The sequence below is a fragment of the Pseudopipra pipra genome, chromosome Z (assembly GCF_036250125.1).
Source record: "Pseudopipra pipra isolate bDixPip1 chromosome Z, bDixPip1.hap1, whole genome shotgun sequence".
Classification (NCBI taxonomy): Eukaryota; Metazoa; Chordata; class Aves; order Passeriformes; family Pipridae; genus Pseudopipra; species Pseudopipra pipra.
Genome location: NC_087581.1, coordinates 19,419,605 through 19,436,579, shown reverse-complemented (window position 1 = coordinate 19,436,579; position 16,975 = coordinate 19,419,605). Strand labels below are relative to the sequence as shown.

At 43.3% G+C, this 16,975-nt stretch overlaps 1 protein-coding gene across 9 annotated transcripts in view; it reads right to left on the bottom strand.

Annotated features, from left to right (window-relative positions):
• The window catches only part of MAST4 (microtubule associated serine/threonine kinase family member 4), a 301,580-nt gene that overhangs the window by 165,442 nt on the left and 119,163 nt on the right, over positions 1–16,975 (bottom strand). For 5 of the 9 annotated variants that reach the window (XM_064641886.1, XM_064641885.1, XM_064641882.1 and 2 more), the window contains one exon: positions 14,146–14,220. The exons of 3 other annotated variants lie outside the window; for them this stretch is intronic. In XM_064641886.1, the coding sequence (XP_064497956.1) occupies positions 14,146–14,220 (75 nt within the window). The remainder of the gene's footprint in view (positions 1–14,145; positions 14,221–16,975) is intronic. One more of the 9 variants, XM_064641890.1, reaches the window with a different exon arrangement.

Genomic DNA, 16,975 nt, shown 5'->3' with positions numbered 1-16,975 from the left:
ACCCAAGTCGAGCTACTGAAGAACATAACAATGAACAGGTGAATTGAGTTGCCAAGATTAAAGCTTCTTAGGCGGATCCAGACTAGCAACACAAGGGAGAGTTATTTCTAGCTCGATGGGCCCATGATGCCTCACATCATCAGTAAAGAGATGTGACATACAGATAGGCTCGTGATCGAGGGGTGGATTTAGTCAAGGACACTATCTCCCAGGTTACCCATAACTGTGAAATATGCACTGCAATCAAGCAGGCCAAAGGGGTAAAGCCCCTGTGGTATGAGGTGCGATGGTCGAAATATAAATACGGGGAGGCCTGGCATATTGATTACACCACACTCTCTCAAACACACCAAAGCAAGCGCTACCTGCTGACAGTGGCGGAAGCAACCACTGGATGGCTGGTGCCACACCCTGTGCCTGATACCACTGCCCAGAAAACCATCTTGGGCCTTGAAAAGCACATCCTGTTGTGACATGGCACCCCAGAAAGAACTGCATTGGACAATGGGCTATTTCAAAAATAGCCTCATAGGCACGTGGGCCAGAGAGCACAGTATTGAGTGGGTGTATCATATTCACTACCATACACCAGCCTCTGGGAAACCTGAACGGGACAACAGACTGTTAAAAACCACATTGAAGGCAATGGGCAGTGGGACCTTCAAACACAGGGATCTGAATTTAGTGAAGGTCACCTGGTTATTTAATACCCAAGGCTCTACCAATCAAGATGCTCCTGCCCAACCAGAACTCTTACATACTATAAATGCAGATAAAGTCCCTGTGCTGCATATGAAAAGTATGTTAGGAAAGAAAATTTGGATTAGTCCTTTCTCAGGCAAAGGCAAAACCGTATGTAGGAACTGTTTTTGCTCAAGGACCTGGGTGTACTTGTTGAGTAATGCAGAAAGATAGGGAATCACGATGTGTACCTCAAGGGGATCTGATTTTAGGTGAGAACCATCTGTAATATTGAATTGTAGATGTAGTACTGGTTGCTGAATGACACTGCCATTGTAAACCATACACACCATGGATTAAATGGACTCAACAAAACATCCAGGGGGAATGGTCGGTGATTACCAAAATAATACCTTTGATTGTATAGTTATATGTGCATATATATATATATGTAATTGAAAGGTGTAAATCTGGGCATGATATGGATGGTATAGAGTAAGGGGTGGATAATGTTATGGTGGGGGTGGGGCTTTAGTAATGAATATTCATACCATCACAAGGGGCCACTCTTCCACCTGGTGTGGTGGGGTTCAACGGAGGGTTTTGCAACAAGTCAGGGCTGCTCTGTGAGTCCCAGCCCCCACCAGACCCACTACTTTGCTCCAGCAGACCCAGGAAAAGCACCCCCTGACCTATTCCAGGTCCCAGCAGGTTTCGCCTTGTCCCTGTATTCCGCTGGTTTCAGGCTAAGGGGCGAGGGGGGCCTCTCAGCCAGTTTGTCTTGGCCTGAAGATACCTCACAGCTGTGGCCATTTTTTGTCTCGCTTATGCCCTGGAGACTGTGGGGCTAGCAAATGATTCCTGCCTTTGTTGGCTTTCGATGGAAGGGTATGGACAGATTGCTCCAGGATCAATATGATCAGGCAAATGCCGGGTTTATTAGGAGAAAGACAGATTATACAGTGCTCATGACGCTTAGCTTCTTGTACACACTACATTGGTTACATAAGGAAAACATGCTTTACTGTCCACTGCTAATTGGACCACAACAGGTGGTCACAGGAGATGAGAAAACTTTATTCACCTGCCAAAACTCCTCCTTGGCATCTTGGCACAAGGCCTGCAGCCATATTAGTGGCGCATCATTTTTTACTATCTGCACCCAGCCATGCTAAGGTGAAACACACAGAAATGCAAAGAAAATTGTTCACACAATTTTCATCCTGTAACAATTGGCTTAAACTGTTTTCTGTTGTATCTTTGTAGTTACTGCTATGGCCTTTACTAAATTGTTATATTGTCTCTTCATTACTGGAAGGAGATGGGAGAGGTTGAAACAAAAGGCAGGAGGGGAGGTTATTTTAGAATTCCATTTCTCCTGTAGGTTTATCCAAAACCAACACACTGGGATCTTTCTGCTGAGTCATTGGCTCCTGCTGGGTTTCTTGTCACCTGGCTGGTGCCACAGGTCCCTGCGCGCTTTGTAATGCAAGGGATCAGTGCCAGTTCACAGCGTCTTGCCTCAGGCTCCCATGACCCCAAGCTCACTCTGCAGCTGCACACCGAGACAATTGGGTAAAAGGTAATTCCTGCAGGGGGAAGTTGCAGCCACAAACTCATGGACCACTGAACCAAGAAACCCACCAACTCAAAAGAAGAGAAAGACTGAGCATGAGGACTAATTAGCATGAGACACGAGAGAATCAATCGACCAACAGAAGGTAGAATACTCATCAGTTAGAGAACTAGGTAACTTTGTAGCCAATGAACCGTGATTTCTTTGTTTGCTAAAATGCATGGCGTAATGTTTTCAGAATCAGTGTGTCAGCTTTGCAGATTTACCACTAGCATCCAACTTTGTGAAATATGAAATAAACAAATACATCGGCTCTGTATATGAGGCTGGCTTACCGCACACCAGCTGACAACACTTTTAGGGACAACAGTACCACATCCAGTTGGCAGCCTGTCACTAGTCGTGTTCCACAAGGCTCAGTATTGGGTCCAATCCTGTTCAGTATCTTTACTGATGATCTGGATGAGGGAATCAAGTGTACCCTCAGTAAGTTCATTTATGACACTAAGTTAGGTGGGAGTGTTGATCTGCTAGAGGGCAGGAAGGCTCTGCAGAGGGATCTGCACAGGGTGGATACAATTGGCTGAGGCCAATTGTATGAGGTTCAACAAGACCAGGTCCTGCCCTTGGGTCACAAAAACTGCAGGCAGCATTACAGGCTGGGGGAAGAATGACTGGAAAGCTGTCCAGAAGAAAAGGAGCTGGGAGTGCTCATCGACAGCAGCTGAACACGAGCCAGCAATGCCCAGGTGGCCAAGAAGGCCAACAGCATCCTGGCTTGAATCAAAAATAGTGTGGCCAGCAGGACCAGGAAAGTGATTGTCCCTAACTATACTCAGCAGTGGTAAGGCTGCACCTTGAGTCCTGTGTCCAGTTCTGGGCCCCTCAATTCAAGAAAGACATGGAGGTGCTGGAGCAAGTCCAGAGAAGGACAAGAGAGCTGGTAAAGAGTCTAGAGGAGCAGCTGAGGGAGCTGGGGGTGTTTAGCCTGGAGAAAAGGAGGCTGAGGAGAGACCATATCGCTCTCTACAAAGGGGTAGCAGGTCAGTCTCTTCTCCCAGGCAACAGTGACAGGACACAGCCTCAAGCTGCACCAGGGTAGCTGCACCACATCAGAAAGAATTTCTTCATTGAAAGGCTTCATAACCATTGGAACAGGCTGCCCAGGGAGGTGGTAGAGTCACCATCCCTGGAAGTCTTCAAGAAGCAACTGGATGTGGCTCTAGCTGACAAGGTGGTGATCAGTCAAAGGCTGGACTTAATTATCTTAGAGGTCTTTTTCAAACTAAATGATTCTGTGAATAAAACAGTTCTCTGGGGAAAAAAAGCAACAACAACAACAAAAACAAACAAACAAACAAAAACCAACAACCAACTGTCTTTTTGATGACACAAATCTTATCTCAACATGGTTGAAATACCTCCCAAAACTGGTATGACCCAACACTCTCCCCACCCCAGTTCTTGGTAAATATTTCAAATTCTAGCTCACAGCTTGGTTTCACTTCACCCTTTTTTTGTGTCCACACTATGCAGACATCCCACACCATGCAGACATCCCACACCTAAATAAGGATTATGTTCACCAATTTAACCATATCTTAAGACTGACTTTACACTTTTGTAATATTCTTTTGCATACATATTAGCATTTATGTTATCCAAACTGTTTATACTATACTAACATACTATTTATAATAGTAATTTCTGCCACAGCTATTTCTATTTTTAGTCAATTGGGAAGAGCATGCAAGCACCACTGAGGAGAAGATCACACATGTGCAATAACAGCTGAAAATATCTAACTATAACTTGGTATTGCCTTCCACAGAACTAAATTTTTAGTAAGGAGAAAATGGAGTACTATGGATTATTTTTTTTCCTGGTTTGGGGTAGAAAGTTCTAAAACCTATCTTGTGCAATGAATATTACACTACTGACAGACTTGTACAGGAGATTAATTTTGTAAGGAACATAATCTTAACTTGCCAGGGAGGATCCATTTGTAATATCTTACTGCAAATGATCTGCTTCTATTTATACATCTGCCAGACTCTCTAACCTTTGGCAAACATAACATTCAAGCAGTCAATTGGCCATCAAGTCAACCTTCTGTCAGCTGTTGCCAGTGCATCCTCTGCACTCCCCTGCTTACTGGATGATTTCTTTTTTATATGAGCAGATCCTGTGATGAACAAGTTACTCTAATATCATATTCTTGCCATACACACTTCAATTTGTGTAGCTTTTACGGTGAAAAGCAGTAAAATTCTAAGAACATGGGCTTAAAACATACTTAAGAATAGAATCTGATCTGTCTAGCCTTTTATTGTCAATAGCCATAAGTAAATAATTATTTTTAATGTTTAAGACCTTCAGTCTAGGTTTAGCAGGTGGAGACACAGTTCTCAACAGCAAACTGTTTCATTACAGTAAGTCATGAATCACTGAAGTGGATAGAAGAAAAGAGTTCTAGAAAAATGTATCAGCTTAAAAAGTGCAATACATGACTACTGTAAATTCAGAAATTACTTCATCAGCAACAAAATTTGCGATTTTTTTAAAAAACTGCTGCAGAAATTACTCAATATGAGCTGAGGAAAGATTACTTTCCTCCGAAATTAATTGATAAGGTACACCAGAATATGTGCAAAAGCAAACAAACTCTATCTCTGCTGAAATGTCCTCTCTCTTCACAACCAGTTTGGAGTTTATTTACTTCACTCTATCAGTGTTTTTTTCCAAGCTAATAAAATTCTAAGTAATTTTTGTAATTGTTACAGCTGCTCCTAATTTATACCAGCAGCCTAAGTGGAATACAGCTTTACTCTTACTATGCATTGAAACACAAAAAAAGTTCAAAAATAGTCTGAATGCTTTCCTTTATAAATCCTTCTCAATCTCCATGCTTCTCTATCAAGTTGATTTTTATTCAGCTGTTAACTTTCACAGATTTATAAATGCACGTTTTGTCTTTCAGATCATTACTCCTGGAGCACTTTCTTCAACTCTGTCTACCTGTGTCCACATTTGTTAACCACTAAGAAGTTCCAGCAAACGAATTACCCAGAAACCCTTTAAATTATGCTTCTATTTCAAGGCTACACCAATTAATATAATACATACAGCAAAAGCTATGTAGAGACTACATCTGTATTGTTTTCATGTATATCTGAGAACAAACCCTGCTCTGTGGGTCAAGCAAACAAGTTAGAATCCACAACGTCTCAGCATATTTTACCCTTTTGTTCTTTTAACAGAGTGACTACATTAGTGGACAAGGGAAGGGTTACAGATATCATTTATCTGCAGTCTTATAAGGCCTTTGACACAGTTCCCCACAACATCCTTCTCTCTAAATTGGAGAGAGATGGATTCAGTGGGTGGATAAGGAATTGGTTGGACAGTTGCAACCAGAGGGTAGTGGTCAGCAGCTCAGAGTCAGGATGGACAGTGACAAGTGCTGTCCCTCAATGGTCCCTAATGGGACCAATGTTATTTAATATCTTCATTAATGACAACAGACAAGGGATCAAGTGCACCCTCAGCAAGTCTGCAGATAACACCACGCTGAGTGGTGCAGCTGACACACCTGAAGGATGGGATGTCATTTAGAGGAACCTGGACAGGCTCAAGAAGGGGGCACATGGGAAATCTCAAGAGGTTTAGCAAGACCACACGTAAGATGCTGCACCTGGATCAGAGCAGCCCTGGTATGAATCCAGGCTGGGAGACAAACAGATGAGGAGCAGCCCTGCTGAGGACTCGGGGGTGCTGGTGGATGAGAGGCTGGACATGACCCAGCAATGTGCACTTAACAGCCCAGAAAGCCAATTGTATGCTGGGCTGCATCAAAAGTAACATGGCCAGCAGGACAAGGGAGGGGATTCTCCCCCTCCCCTTGATTCTTCTCCTGGTCTCCTTAGACCCCCACCTGGAGTGCTGCATCCAGTTCTGGGGTCCTCAGCACAGGAAGGACATTGACCTGTGGAGCAAGTCCAGAGAAGGTCACCAAGATGATTAGAGGGATGAAGCACCTCTCCTATGAGGAAAGGCTAAGAGAATTGGGATTTTTCAGCCTAGAGAACAGAAGACTTCAGGGTGCCTTAACTGCAGCTATCCAGTACCTGAAGGGAGTCTACAAGAAATATGGAAAGAGCTTTTTACAAGGATGTGTAGTAAGAGGACAAAGGCTAATGGCTTCAAACTGAAAGAAAGCAGGTTAAAATTGGGCATTAGGAAAAAATTCTTTCCTGTGAGGTTGGTGAGGCACTGGAACAGGTTGTCCAGAAAAGCTGTGGATGCCACATCTTTTGAAGCGTTCAAGGCGTGGTTGGATGGGGCTCTGAGCAACCTCATCTAGTGGAACGCAGTCCCTGCCTATGGCAGGGGGAGTGGAATTAGATGATCTTTAAGGTCCTTTCCAATCCAAACCATTCTATGGTTTTGTAACTGTTTGAAGCCTAGGCTTCCCCAACTTGCACCAGATCAAACACGAGCTCATAGCTGGCCAAGTTCACAGCACCCTATTTTTATAACTCTACTGTCTTTTGGCAGGACAGGCCAAAATCCTCTCCCCTCAGGAAACATTAGTCTCCGCTAAGTCAACACAGCATGTCCTTTGCTGCTTGGGTCACCCAAATCACTGACTCAGAAATGCAATTCCTCCAGGTCCAGGAGGAGCAGAAAGAGTGCTGAGATGCAAGTGAATCCCTGTAGTCAGCTGACCATAGATCAAGGATCTTCCAGGCAAGTTGTACCTCAGTGTCCTCTGAATCACTCAGCATGGCTGCTGCTTCCAAGTCTCCCAAATACAATTGTTCTCCCATAACCATGAGGTTAGGAGACAGATGCAGGAAACCCAGGACCAGACACGCAGAATGAAAGCAGGATGCTTTCACAGGCACAAAACCAGTATTCTTTTAAAAGTTTGTGATGGTCTTCCTCCAGCCCTAAATAGTATCCCTGATACAGGCAACAGTCCCTGCAAGCTGTGCACCCTGAGCTTCCATAACATCCTGCCACCTGGGCAAACAGCTGCTGCACAGGAAGGCAAAAGGAGTAAAAAGGATCCCACTAGTCTTTACAGTGCCAAGATACAACATATCATTTCAAAATAACAAGTTTATTTGGTTTGGCATTTTTGTTTGATTTTTGTGTAGGCTTTTTTTTATGTTTCTGTGTGTGTGTTTTGGTTTTTGTAAACCAGGAAGAGCTGAATCAACAAGGTTAAAAAAAGGCACATGAGCCTTGTTGATAGCAATTTGCCATCTTCAGTCTAAAAGCAGAAGGCAAAGTAGCTCTCGTTTTAGGATGACAACACCACCATGAGACTGGTAGCTTCTGTGTACCTCTACCACAAGGACCAACTGGTAGCTCTTCTTGAAGCAATCAATGAATGTGACAAAAGAAGCAACTGGAGAAGTTCTGTCAGTCTTGCCTTTCCACAGCTTCCTCCTCTGGGATTACCTGCACAGCTGACTCTCATCCCATCTTCCTAGTTTTGATCAGGAGAGCATCAAAGAATGAATGACCAATGACATGCGGGCCCCAGTGGTGGAGGGGGCTGCCAAAATGGCACCTGCAGCACTTGCATGTCTGCAGAGGTACTTAAGAGTATTTAGATTAAGTCTTTGGTACAATTGGGAGACAGGCTGCACTGCTGTTGCCTTTTGAGATGACTGGGTCCAACTTTCTCACACCTCTGTAAGAGAAAGTTGTGGCCTTTCTTCATCAGCTGCTTTGCAAATAGATTCCTTCAAGCAGTGCTGCTTAGGTTGTTACAGCAACTACTGGTAAGGGAGGTCATGCTATTTGACAAGACAGATGGACTCTGACTACACTCTACTGTCTTACAGTAGTCTGCAGGTGACTGACAGAAAACAGCAGTTCATCAAGGACAAGCAGGAATACAAGGGAAAGACACAGTTTGTCTCTCAGAGGCCCTGTGGTAATAGCACTTCCCTACTCTACTTTAACAGTGATCTGAATGGCAAACATTGAGAATCTCACATTGCCTGAAGTACCTCTTGGAACACAGGCAAGCCTTTGAAGAACACAGTGTATCACCCCTGCTTATTACGCAGTACAGCGTGCCACACTTCTCCCCAGCCAAATTTGCTCAGGGCTACTCCTCCCACCAGCACACAAACAGCTGTAGCACCTGCTGCAGAGATAGATTTGTCTTCATTCCTTCTCTTGAGTAGTCTCAGTCCAGTAGTAGTCCAGTACAACAGTCCTGAGGAAAGGTGTTGAACACGACCTTCTCACTGCTCTCATGTCCACCTCCAGGACCTATCTGTCCCACAGACAGCAGCAAACTATGCCACCTTGTCCCATAATCACCAGCCAACCTCCCTACTCCAAAACACCCTACTTAAGGACAGATGTTGAGCTGCCAAGACAAATTCCCAATCCTACATTCCATCAGCTGGGCCAACCTGAGTGGAGTGCAATCACAGGTTAACGTGACCTTTCCCAGACCTGAGACCTAGAGAAGTATTAGATACAAGTTGCACCAGGGGAGGCTTAGATTGAGTATTAGGAAAAAATTCCTCACTGAAAGGGTGGCCAGGCATTAGAAAAAGAGACATGGCAATGTGGCACTCAGGGACATGGTCTAGTAATGAACATGGTTAACATGGGTTAACAGGTGGACTTGATGACCTCTGAGGTCTTTTCCAACCTGAACAATTCTATGATTCCATGAGCCCAATGCACATAATCTAAGCACAAAAGAAGGGATGGGCTTCATCTATCTAGCAAGGGCAAAACTACTCTAGCCCATAAGTTGTCGAGGCTGATCAGGAGTGCTTTAGACTAGGTTTGAAGGGGGAAGGAGTTGAAACCAGCCTCTCAAGAGATGAGCCTAAAGGTGGAAAGCCAGGGTTAGGAGTGAAATCAGCAGCCCAGCTGAAGTGCATGTACACCAATGCACACAGCATGGGTAACAAACAAGAGGAGCTGGAAGCCATCGTGCAGCAGGAAAGCTATGATGTCGTCATCATCACAGAAACGTCGTGGGATGACGCGCATGACTGGAGCGCTACCATGGATGGCTACAGGCTCTTCAGAAGAGACAGGCAAGGTAGGAGAGGTGGAGGGGTGGCTCTATATGTTAGAGAGTCTCTTCATTCTCTAGAACTTGGAGTCAGTAACAATAAGGTTGAGTGCCTGTGGATCAGAATCAGGGGGAAGGCCAAGAAGGCTGACATCCTGGTGGGAGTCTGCTACAGACCACCCAATCAGGATTATGATGGTGAAGAATTATTCTACAAGCAGCTGGTGGAGGTTTCAAAGTCACCAGCCCTTGTCCTTGTGGGTGACTTTAACCTGCCGGATGTCTGCTGGGAACTCCACACAGTGGAGAAGAGGCAGTCTAGGAGATTCCTAGAGTGTATGGAGGATAAGTTCCTGCTCCAGCTGGTAAATGAGCCAACCAGGAATGGGGCCCCACTAGACCTCCTGTTCACAAACAGAGAGGGGCTGGTGGGAGATGTGGTGGTCAGAGGCCGTCTGGGGCACAGTGACCATGAAATACTAGAGTTTTCAATACTCAGGGATGTAAGGAGGGCCATCAATAAAACCTCTATGCTGGACTTCCGCAGGGCAGATTTTGGCCTACTCAGAAGACTGGTTCAGAGGGTACCTTGGGAAACAACCCTTGAAAACAAAGGGGTCCAGGAGGGATGGACATACTTCAAGAAACAAGTCTTGAACGCACAGGAGCAGGCTGTCCCAGTGTGCCGAAAGGCAAGCTGCCGGGGAAGATGACCGGTCTGGCTGAACAGGGAGATTTTGAAGGAAATTAGGGTAAAGAAGAGAGCCTACCCATTATGGAAAAAATGGCTGGCTACTCAGGAAGAGTTTAGGACTATAGTTAGGTCATGTAGAAAGAAAATTAGAGAGACAAAGGCACAGTCTGAACTTAATCTAGCCACTTCTGTCAGGGATAACAAGAAGTGCTTCTATAAATGCATCAATAGCAAAAGGAGGGGCAAGGAAAACCTCCATTCTTTATTGGACATGGGGAGGAACATAGTCACCAAAGATGACGAAAAGGCTGAGGTATTTAACACCTTCTTTGCCTCAGTTTTCAACAGTAAGACAGGCTGTCCTCAGGACAACTGGCCTCTGGAGCTGGTAGACAGAAATAGGAAGCTGAACAGCCCCCCTGTAACGCAGGAAGAAACAGGTAGCGACCTGCTGAGCCACATAAGTCTGTGGGACCAGATGGGATCCACCCAAGGGTGATGAGGGAGCTGGCAGAAGAGCTCGCCAAGCCTCTCTCCATCATCTACCAACAGTCCGGGCTCACTGGGGAGGTCCCAGATGATTGGAAGCTGGCGAATGTCACGCCCATCCACAAAAAGGGCTGCAAGGAGGACCTGAGAAATTACAGGCCCGTCAGCCTGACCTCAGTGCCTGGCAAGCTCATGGAGCAGATCATCCTAAGTGCAATCACACAGCACCTACGGGATGGACAAGGGATCAGACTCAGCCAACACGGGTTTAGGAGGGGCAGGTCCTGTCTGACCAACCTGATCTCTTTTTATGATCAGGTGACCCACCTGGTGGATAAGGGGAAGGCTGTGGATGTGGTCTGTCTGGACTTCAGCAAAGCCTTTGACACCATCTCCCACAGCATGCTCCTGAAAAAGCTGTCAGCCCACGGCTTGGACAGGGGCACTCTGTGCTGGGTTAGGAACTGGCTGGAGGGCCGGGCCCAGAGAGTGGTGGTGAACGGGGCTGCATCCAGTTGGCAGCCGGTCACTAGTGGTGTCCCCCAGGGATCAGTGTTGGGCCCAGTTCTATTTAATATCTTTATTGATGATTTAGATGAGGGGATTGAGTGTACCATTAGCAAATTTGCAGATGACACCAAGTTGGGGGGGGAGTGTTGATCAGCTGGAAGGCAGGAGGGCTCTTCAGAGGGACCTGGACAAGCTGGAGAGATGGTCTGATTCCAATGGGATGAGGTTCAACAAGGCCAAGTGCCGGGTCCTGCACTTTGGCCACAACAACTCCTTGCAGCACTACAGGCTGGGGACAGAGTGTCTGGAGAGCAGCCAGGCAGAAAAGGACCGGGGAGTTTGGATTGACAGGAAGCTGAACACGAGCCAGCAGTGTGCCCAGGTGGCCAAGAAGGCCAATGGATCCTGGCCTATGTTAGGAACAGTGTGCCCAGCAGGTCCAGGGAAGTTGATTCTTCCCCTGTACTCAGCACTGGTGAGGCCACACCTGGGGTCCTCTGGGCCTCTCAGTTCAGGAAGGATATTGAGGTGCTGGAGCAGGTCCAGCAACAAGGCTGGTGAAGGGACTCAAACACAAGTCCTCTGAGGAGAGGCTGAGGGAGCTGGGGTTGTTTAGCCTGGAGAAGAGAAGGCTCAGGGGAGACCTCATCACTCTCTACAACTCCCTGAAAGGAGGTTGTAGCCAGGTGGGGGTTGGTCGCTTCTCCCAGGTAGTCAGCAAGACAAGAAGGCATGGTCTTAAGCTGTCCCAGGGTAGGTTTAGGTTAGATATTAGGAAGAAAGTCTTTTCAGAAAGGGTAATCAGGCAGTGGAATGGGCTGCCTAGGAAGTTGTGGATGCTCTGTCCCTGGAGGTTTTTAAGATGAAGCTGATTGGGGCAGTTAGTGCCATGGTCTAGTAACCACGGTAATGTTGGATCAAGGGTTGGACTTGATGATCTCTGAGGTCTTTTCCAACCCGACTGATTCTATGATTCTATGAAAGGCATGCAGGAAGGAGCAGGAAACATGCAGAAATTAATACCTCAAGTTATCTCAATCAGACCAGGCACACACAATCCTTTCAGCTGTAGTAGTTTCTTCCAGGAACACAGCAAGGGTAGTGGGTGAGAAAAAAAGGCATGTGTATCTAGGACACAAAGTATGGCACCTATTGTTCACTAATAAATGTGTACCGGACAAGAGGGAAGGGATGGCTGTCAGCACAGACGGGTAAAGGTGCCTGCTAGTTTTATAGGCTTGCCATGTTGAAGTACCACCCATTCAGTGAAATGCCATCGAAGAAGAGGACTTAGAAGACTATGGTCTGGGGTTTTAACCACTCTCTTGCCTATACAATGATGGAGGAGATTATGTGTGTGACCTGAAGACCACTGAACTTAAACTTGTTTTCTGTCTCACACTACTGGCAGTGAAGCAGTGCTGCTTGTTTGCCTTCTTTCTCTTCCCTTCCCTTCTCTCTTCAGACACATTTTAATCACAACAGAACACTCAACCACATCTATGTGCCTATGACATGCTCAGGAGTCTTTCCTAAGCAGATGGTCATTCTGAAGCTGCTGCCAATTATTGTAGGGGGAGAGGTGGAGTATGAGGTAGTCAGTCATAACAGCCCGCCTCTGGATGCTGGGCTGGTATCCAGCAGTGCTGAGCTGCTAACTGACTTGCTCCCAGTGCATCAGGATGTCCCCCCAAGTAGCAAAGACACTGACTAAAGCATCCTGGAAACACCAACCAAGACCCCTTCTGATCCTTCTGTCCCAAACAAAACAGAAGTGCAAATAACTGAATAGGTTGGTCTGTAGCTACCAGATTGAGATTATGGAGGTTATGGAAACTGAGATTCTACAGATCTCAAGCTGTAGATTGAGATTTTGACAGCACACCTACCTTTGACAAGGTGCACCCAGAGGCACAGTAGGACACTGGGGCATGGTGAAAAACTTCAGGAAAACTAGGTAAGAGGAGGGAGCAAAAGCTAGCACAGTTATGTTCATAGAACTACACTTCAGTATGCATTTTTCCTTTGGCTCTACACATTGAGAGAACTACTTGGAGTGATTCCAATGTGCATTAATGCACAGAGAAAGCGGCTTATCAAGAGAATAGGCAGATAGATAGACAGATAGATAGACAGATAGACAGACAGATAGATAGACAGACAGACAGATAGACAGATATTTGACTTACATTTCCTTCTGCAGTCCCCAAAATGCCCTTCCCCAGATCCTCAAAAGGATATTTTAGTACTGACATGTTGAAACAAACAGTAAAAATCAATATAATTAATATCTAATGAGTCAACACATTTAGCAACAGAAAGAATCAGTCTAAGAAGTGTCTGGAGTCCTAATTTAGAATGCAAGACACAACATAAAATGAGGGCTTTTCTTTCAAGACCAACTACTACTATTGATCTACTTCATCCTGCATCGAAAGTTACATGTAAATACTGCAATCAATTCTGCAAGTATCTCAAAGAAAGTGGAGAATGGGATTTCTGGAAGGTAGTAGCAATGGATAGAGAGTTTTATTCTTGCTGGACTCTCAGAAAAAGTAGCAAAAAATATATACAGTTCAACGCTGACCTCTAAAATACACATTATAGAACATTTTAAAAGTTCCATAATAACATCACTTTCACTGAACCTATGAAGCTTTCTCAGTACATCTCTAGAAAGGCTGAACAGCTTTATGAACTAACAAATACTGTTTTATCTGCTAATATCATCTTTGTATTGCTTCGTAACGCTTGATAATAAGTGTTTGGTTATTTTCCATATCCTTGCCAATTTTTTTATTCAATGACAGCTTTTTGTTTAAGAATGAGACAAATGAATTCCACATGTATTTAGGAAAAGACATCACACAAAGTAATACAATCAAAGTGGAACATTTCATACAGTTTCTATTTCACTTTGCAGACACAAAAGAAATTTCATCCCAACTTTTTAAAGTTAAGAAACAACAGCTACACTTGAGTATGAATTAATTTAGTGCTGAAGTTCAGCCTTAAAGACATCAATTGTATCACTTGCAGAGTGATACAGCACATCGAAGAGCTTCTCTTTAGCAACAAATCCTCTGCTGACACAACATCCCGTTTTAGAAATGGTCCTTCAATAAAGGCACTCACTTTTGTAGCTGATGGTTCCACTAGTCTCTGACGGTGGCGTGCTGAGCTGAAATGACTCTTCTGAGGCATCCCTTCCTGACAGTGAATGGAGAAAGAAGAGAAAGAAAAACAGAAAAAAGGGGGGAAATGGATCATGGAGGGGATGGAATGGAGGATGTTGGAGAAGGGAGAGGGAGAGTATTTAACTGAACTGTACTTTCACTAACTTTGAAAAAGCTTTATTAAATCAATTTCAGTAATACTACTGTACAAATACTAAAAAGAAAATGAAGCTTTTGCAAGAAGCAGCCTCATAAGGTTTTTATACACATATTCATACGCATTTTATGACAGTCTTCTATAAATTCACCCATGTACAAATGCCTAGTTCACTTCTAGATAAAGTTAAACATTAATTTCAGTCTTCCCAAGTATAAACATTTTCTGTATCAACTTAAGAAGTTCCACACAAGAAGACCCAACCCAGTAGCCATGCTATCCAGCCAGATTCACACCCTAACACAAACACCAGAATTTCCTCTAACAAAATATGACTTTTTAGATTCACATTCTTCACCCAGACCTTCAACAGGCTATCAACCACCTTATGGCTTAGAGTCTTTTACCTAGAGATTAAAACCCTTGCCCAAGAAAACCTGAGAAATAGCAGGCTTACATGGATAAAAGATAAGCATTTTCTCCTAAAAAGCAAAATCTGAAAGGGCATTCAACTGAAAAAAATTGAAATATGATAGTCTTCATTACATGTGCAAAACTATTTAGGATAACACCATACTGCAGTCAATCTTAAAACTATCTGGATTTGCTGGAGATGCAAAGGGAGGATAGCCTCCTAGGCTTTGAACAATGCAGTACTTGATTGTCTCTTGCTCTTTCCTGTGGTTCCCTCTCAATGATTAAAATAAATTATGTACGCATATTCAAACTGCTTAAGTACCAAAAATACTTGAAACTATAAACAAATATAAAGTTTCAACAAAAACAGATATTTTGAATAACTGTACCGTATAATCTGAAAACTTACAAACTAAAAGCTTAGTATATTTAACTCCTTTTCCTATAATGAAAGAATATTATATTTATCTATTTCTTTCACTGGTTTTTCTGCCCCTCAGGCTTCAGCAGACCAGATTATTGCAGAAGTTTTGTTTTTCTTTCATATTCATTTTCCCCTCTACCAAAATCTTCCTGATATTCTTCAGATATCATGAAGCCATACTGAAGAGGTGCTACTCTAACACATCTAGGAAATATTATGAATTAAGGTATTAGGACAAACAGCTTTTCGGGAAAGCAATTCAATTTATTCCTTACTTCTTGACAGCCTACATAAATACTTTCAATTAAACAGCCTTGCAATGCTTTAATCACCTGAAACAACAGCACTTCCTCTGTTTGTTTTCAAAGATTAAGGAAATTTCAAAGTTATTTTTCATAACAAATTCTATCAAATATGGCACCTGAATTTTCAGGAGATAATTTAAGTTGCCACAAAGAGGGCTGAAGATTAAGCAATCATTCTGTCATTTCTAGAAACTCTAGGGCAACCACAAGAATTAACATGCCCATTAACTTCACAAACATAATAGAAGTACTAGAAGACAAGAAAGAAGGATGGTTTAGGCAGATCATAAAAAGTCTTGGGAGGAAGAGAGAACACACATAATAACTAATATTAAAAATATGTCAGAGCAAAGAACAAAACACACCAGGAAATAAACCTCAAAAATTGTTCCATTAGGGCCATAAAATCTAAGTACTTATACTTTAACAATAAACAGGAATACTTTTATACAACACTGTCTTCTGCTAGAATTTAATGACAGCATTTTGCACTAGCAGACACCCAAAAATCAAAGTAGTGCAGGAAGCAATTTTAAAACACAAAGTTGAGTAATTTTACCAACCAAGTAAAACTACAGTAAATTTTGGGTTTGTTTCTAACTACCTTTTTGGTTGTTGGTTTTTTTGTTTGTTTGTTTGTTTGTTTGTTTTAGCTAGTTTTAAAATACAATGCTGTTTTTGGTAAAAGAACTTGAATTAACCTGAATAGTTTCCCTTCTTGGCTTTGTGCTCTCTTCATCACTTTTTAAGGATGTAGAGAGAAAAGCAAAATTTAATTAATATGGAACATGAATACTGTTAATGAACTCAGGAAAAAAAAGGTATTTGCATAATGCTGTCCATATCCCATACAACACAACAAAAGATTTTTCCAGGATACAAGATACTGGTTCAAAATCCTCTCCCTGCTGAATATCAGGAGATAGAAGACCTACTTCTAGTTTCTTCCCCAAGGTACTTTAAATACTCAATCTCTCCACAAACTTTCCAATTTGGACAGTCCCTCATCACTGCAGGAAGTATGAGCTCTACAGTCTGCTATTTCAGGTATGTGTCTGAAGGGGAGAAGATATGGGTAAAGAGCCTGCTCCAAATCACAGGAGGCAGAGGATGAAAATTCATGAGACTCTCTATCATTTTCAAAACCAATACACTATTCTTCTAGGAGTCTTCTCTGAAAAATAAGTCATAATATTTTACAAATATAAGACAGACTTGCTCCTAATTCTGCAAAGATATCCACAGGGTTCTTTAAATGAAAATAAAATTCTACTCAACTTGGTAAGTATTTCTCAAGATATCAAGACTCTGTTTTTCAAAAACTAGTTTTCATAGAAGTACGTTTTACACCTCCTTAACAAAAACGCTTCCACTCTCAGCATGACACAACGCAGACAGAGCTAGCTCTGTAACCCAGAAAGATCTGATGGAAATAATCAAAGACTACAGACACCTTAGGAAGACTATATCATAATTTATCAAATCC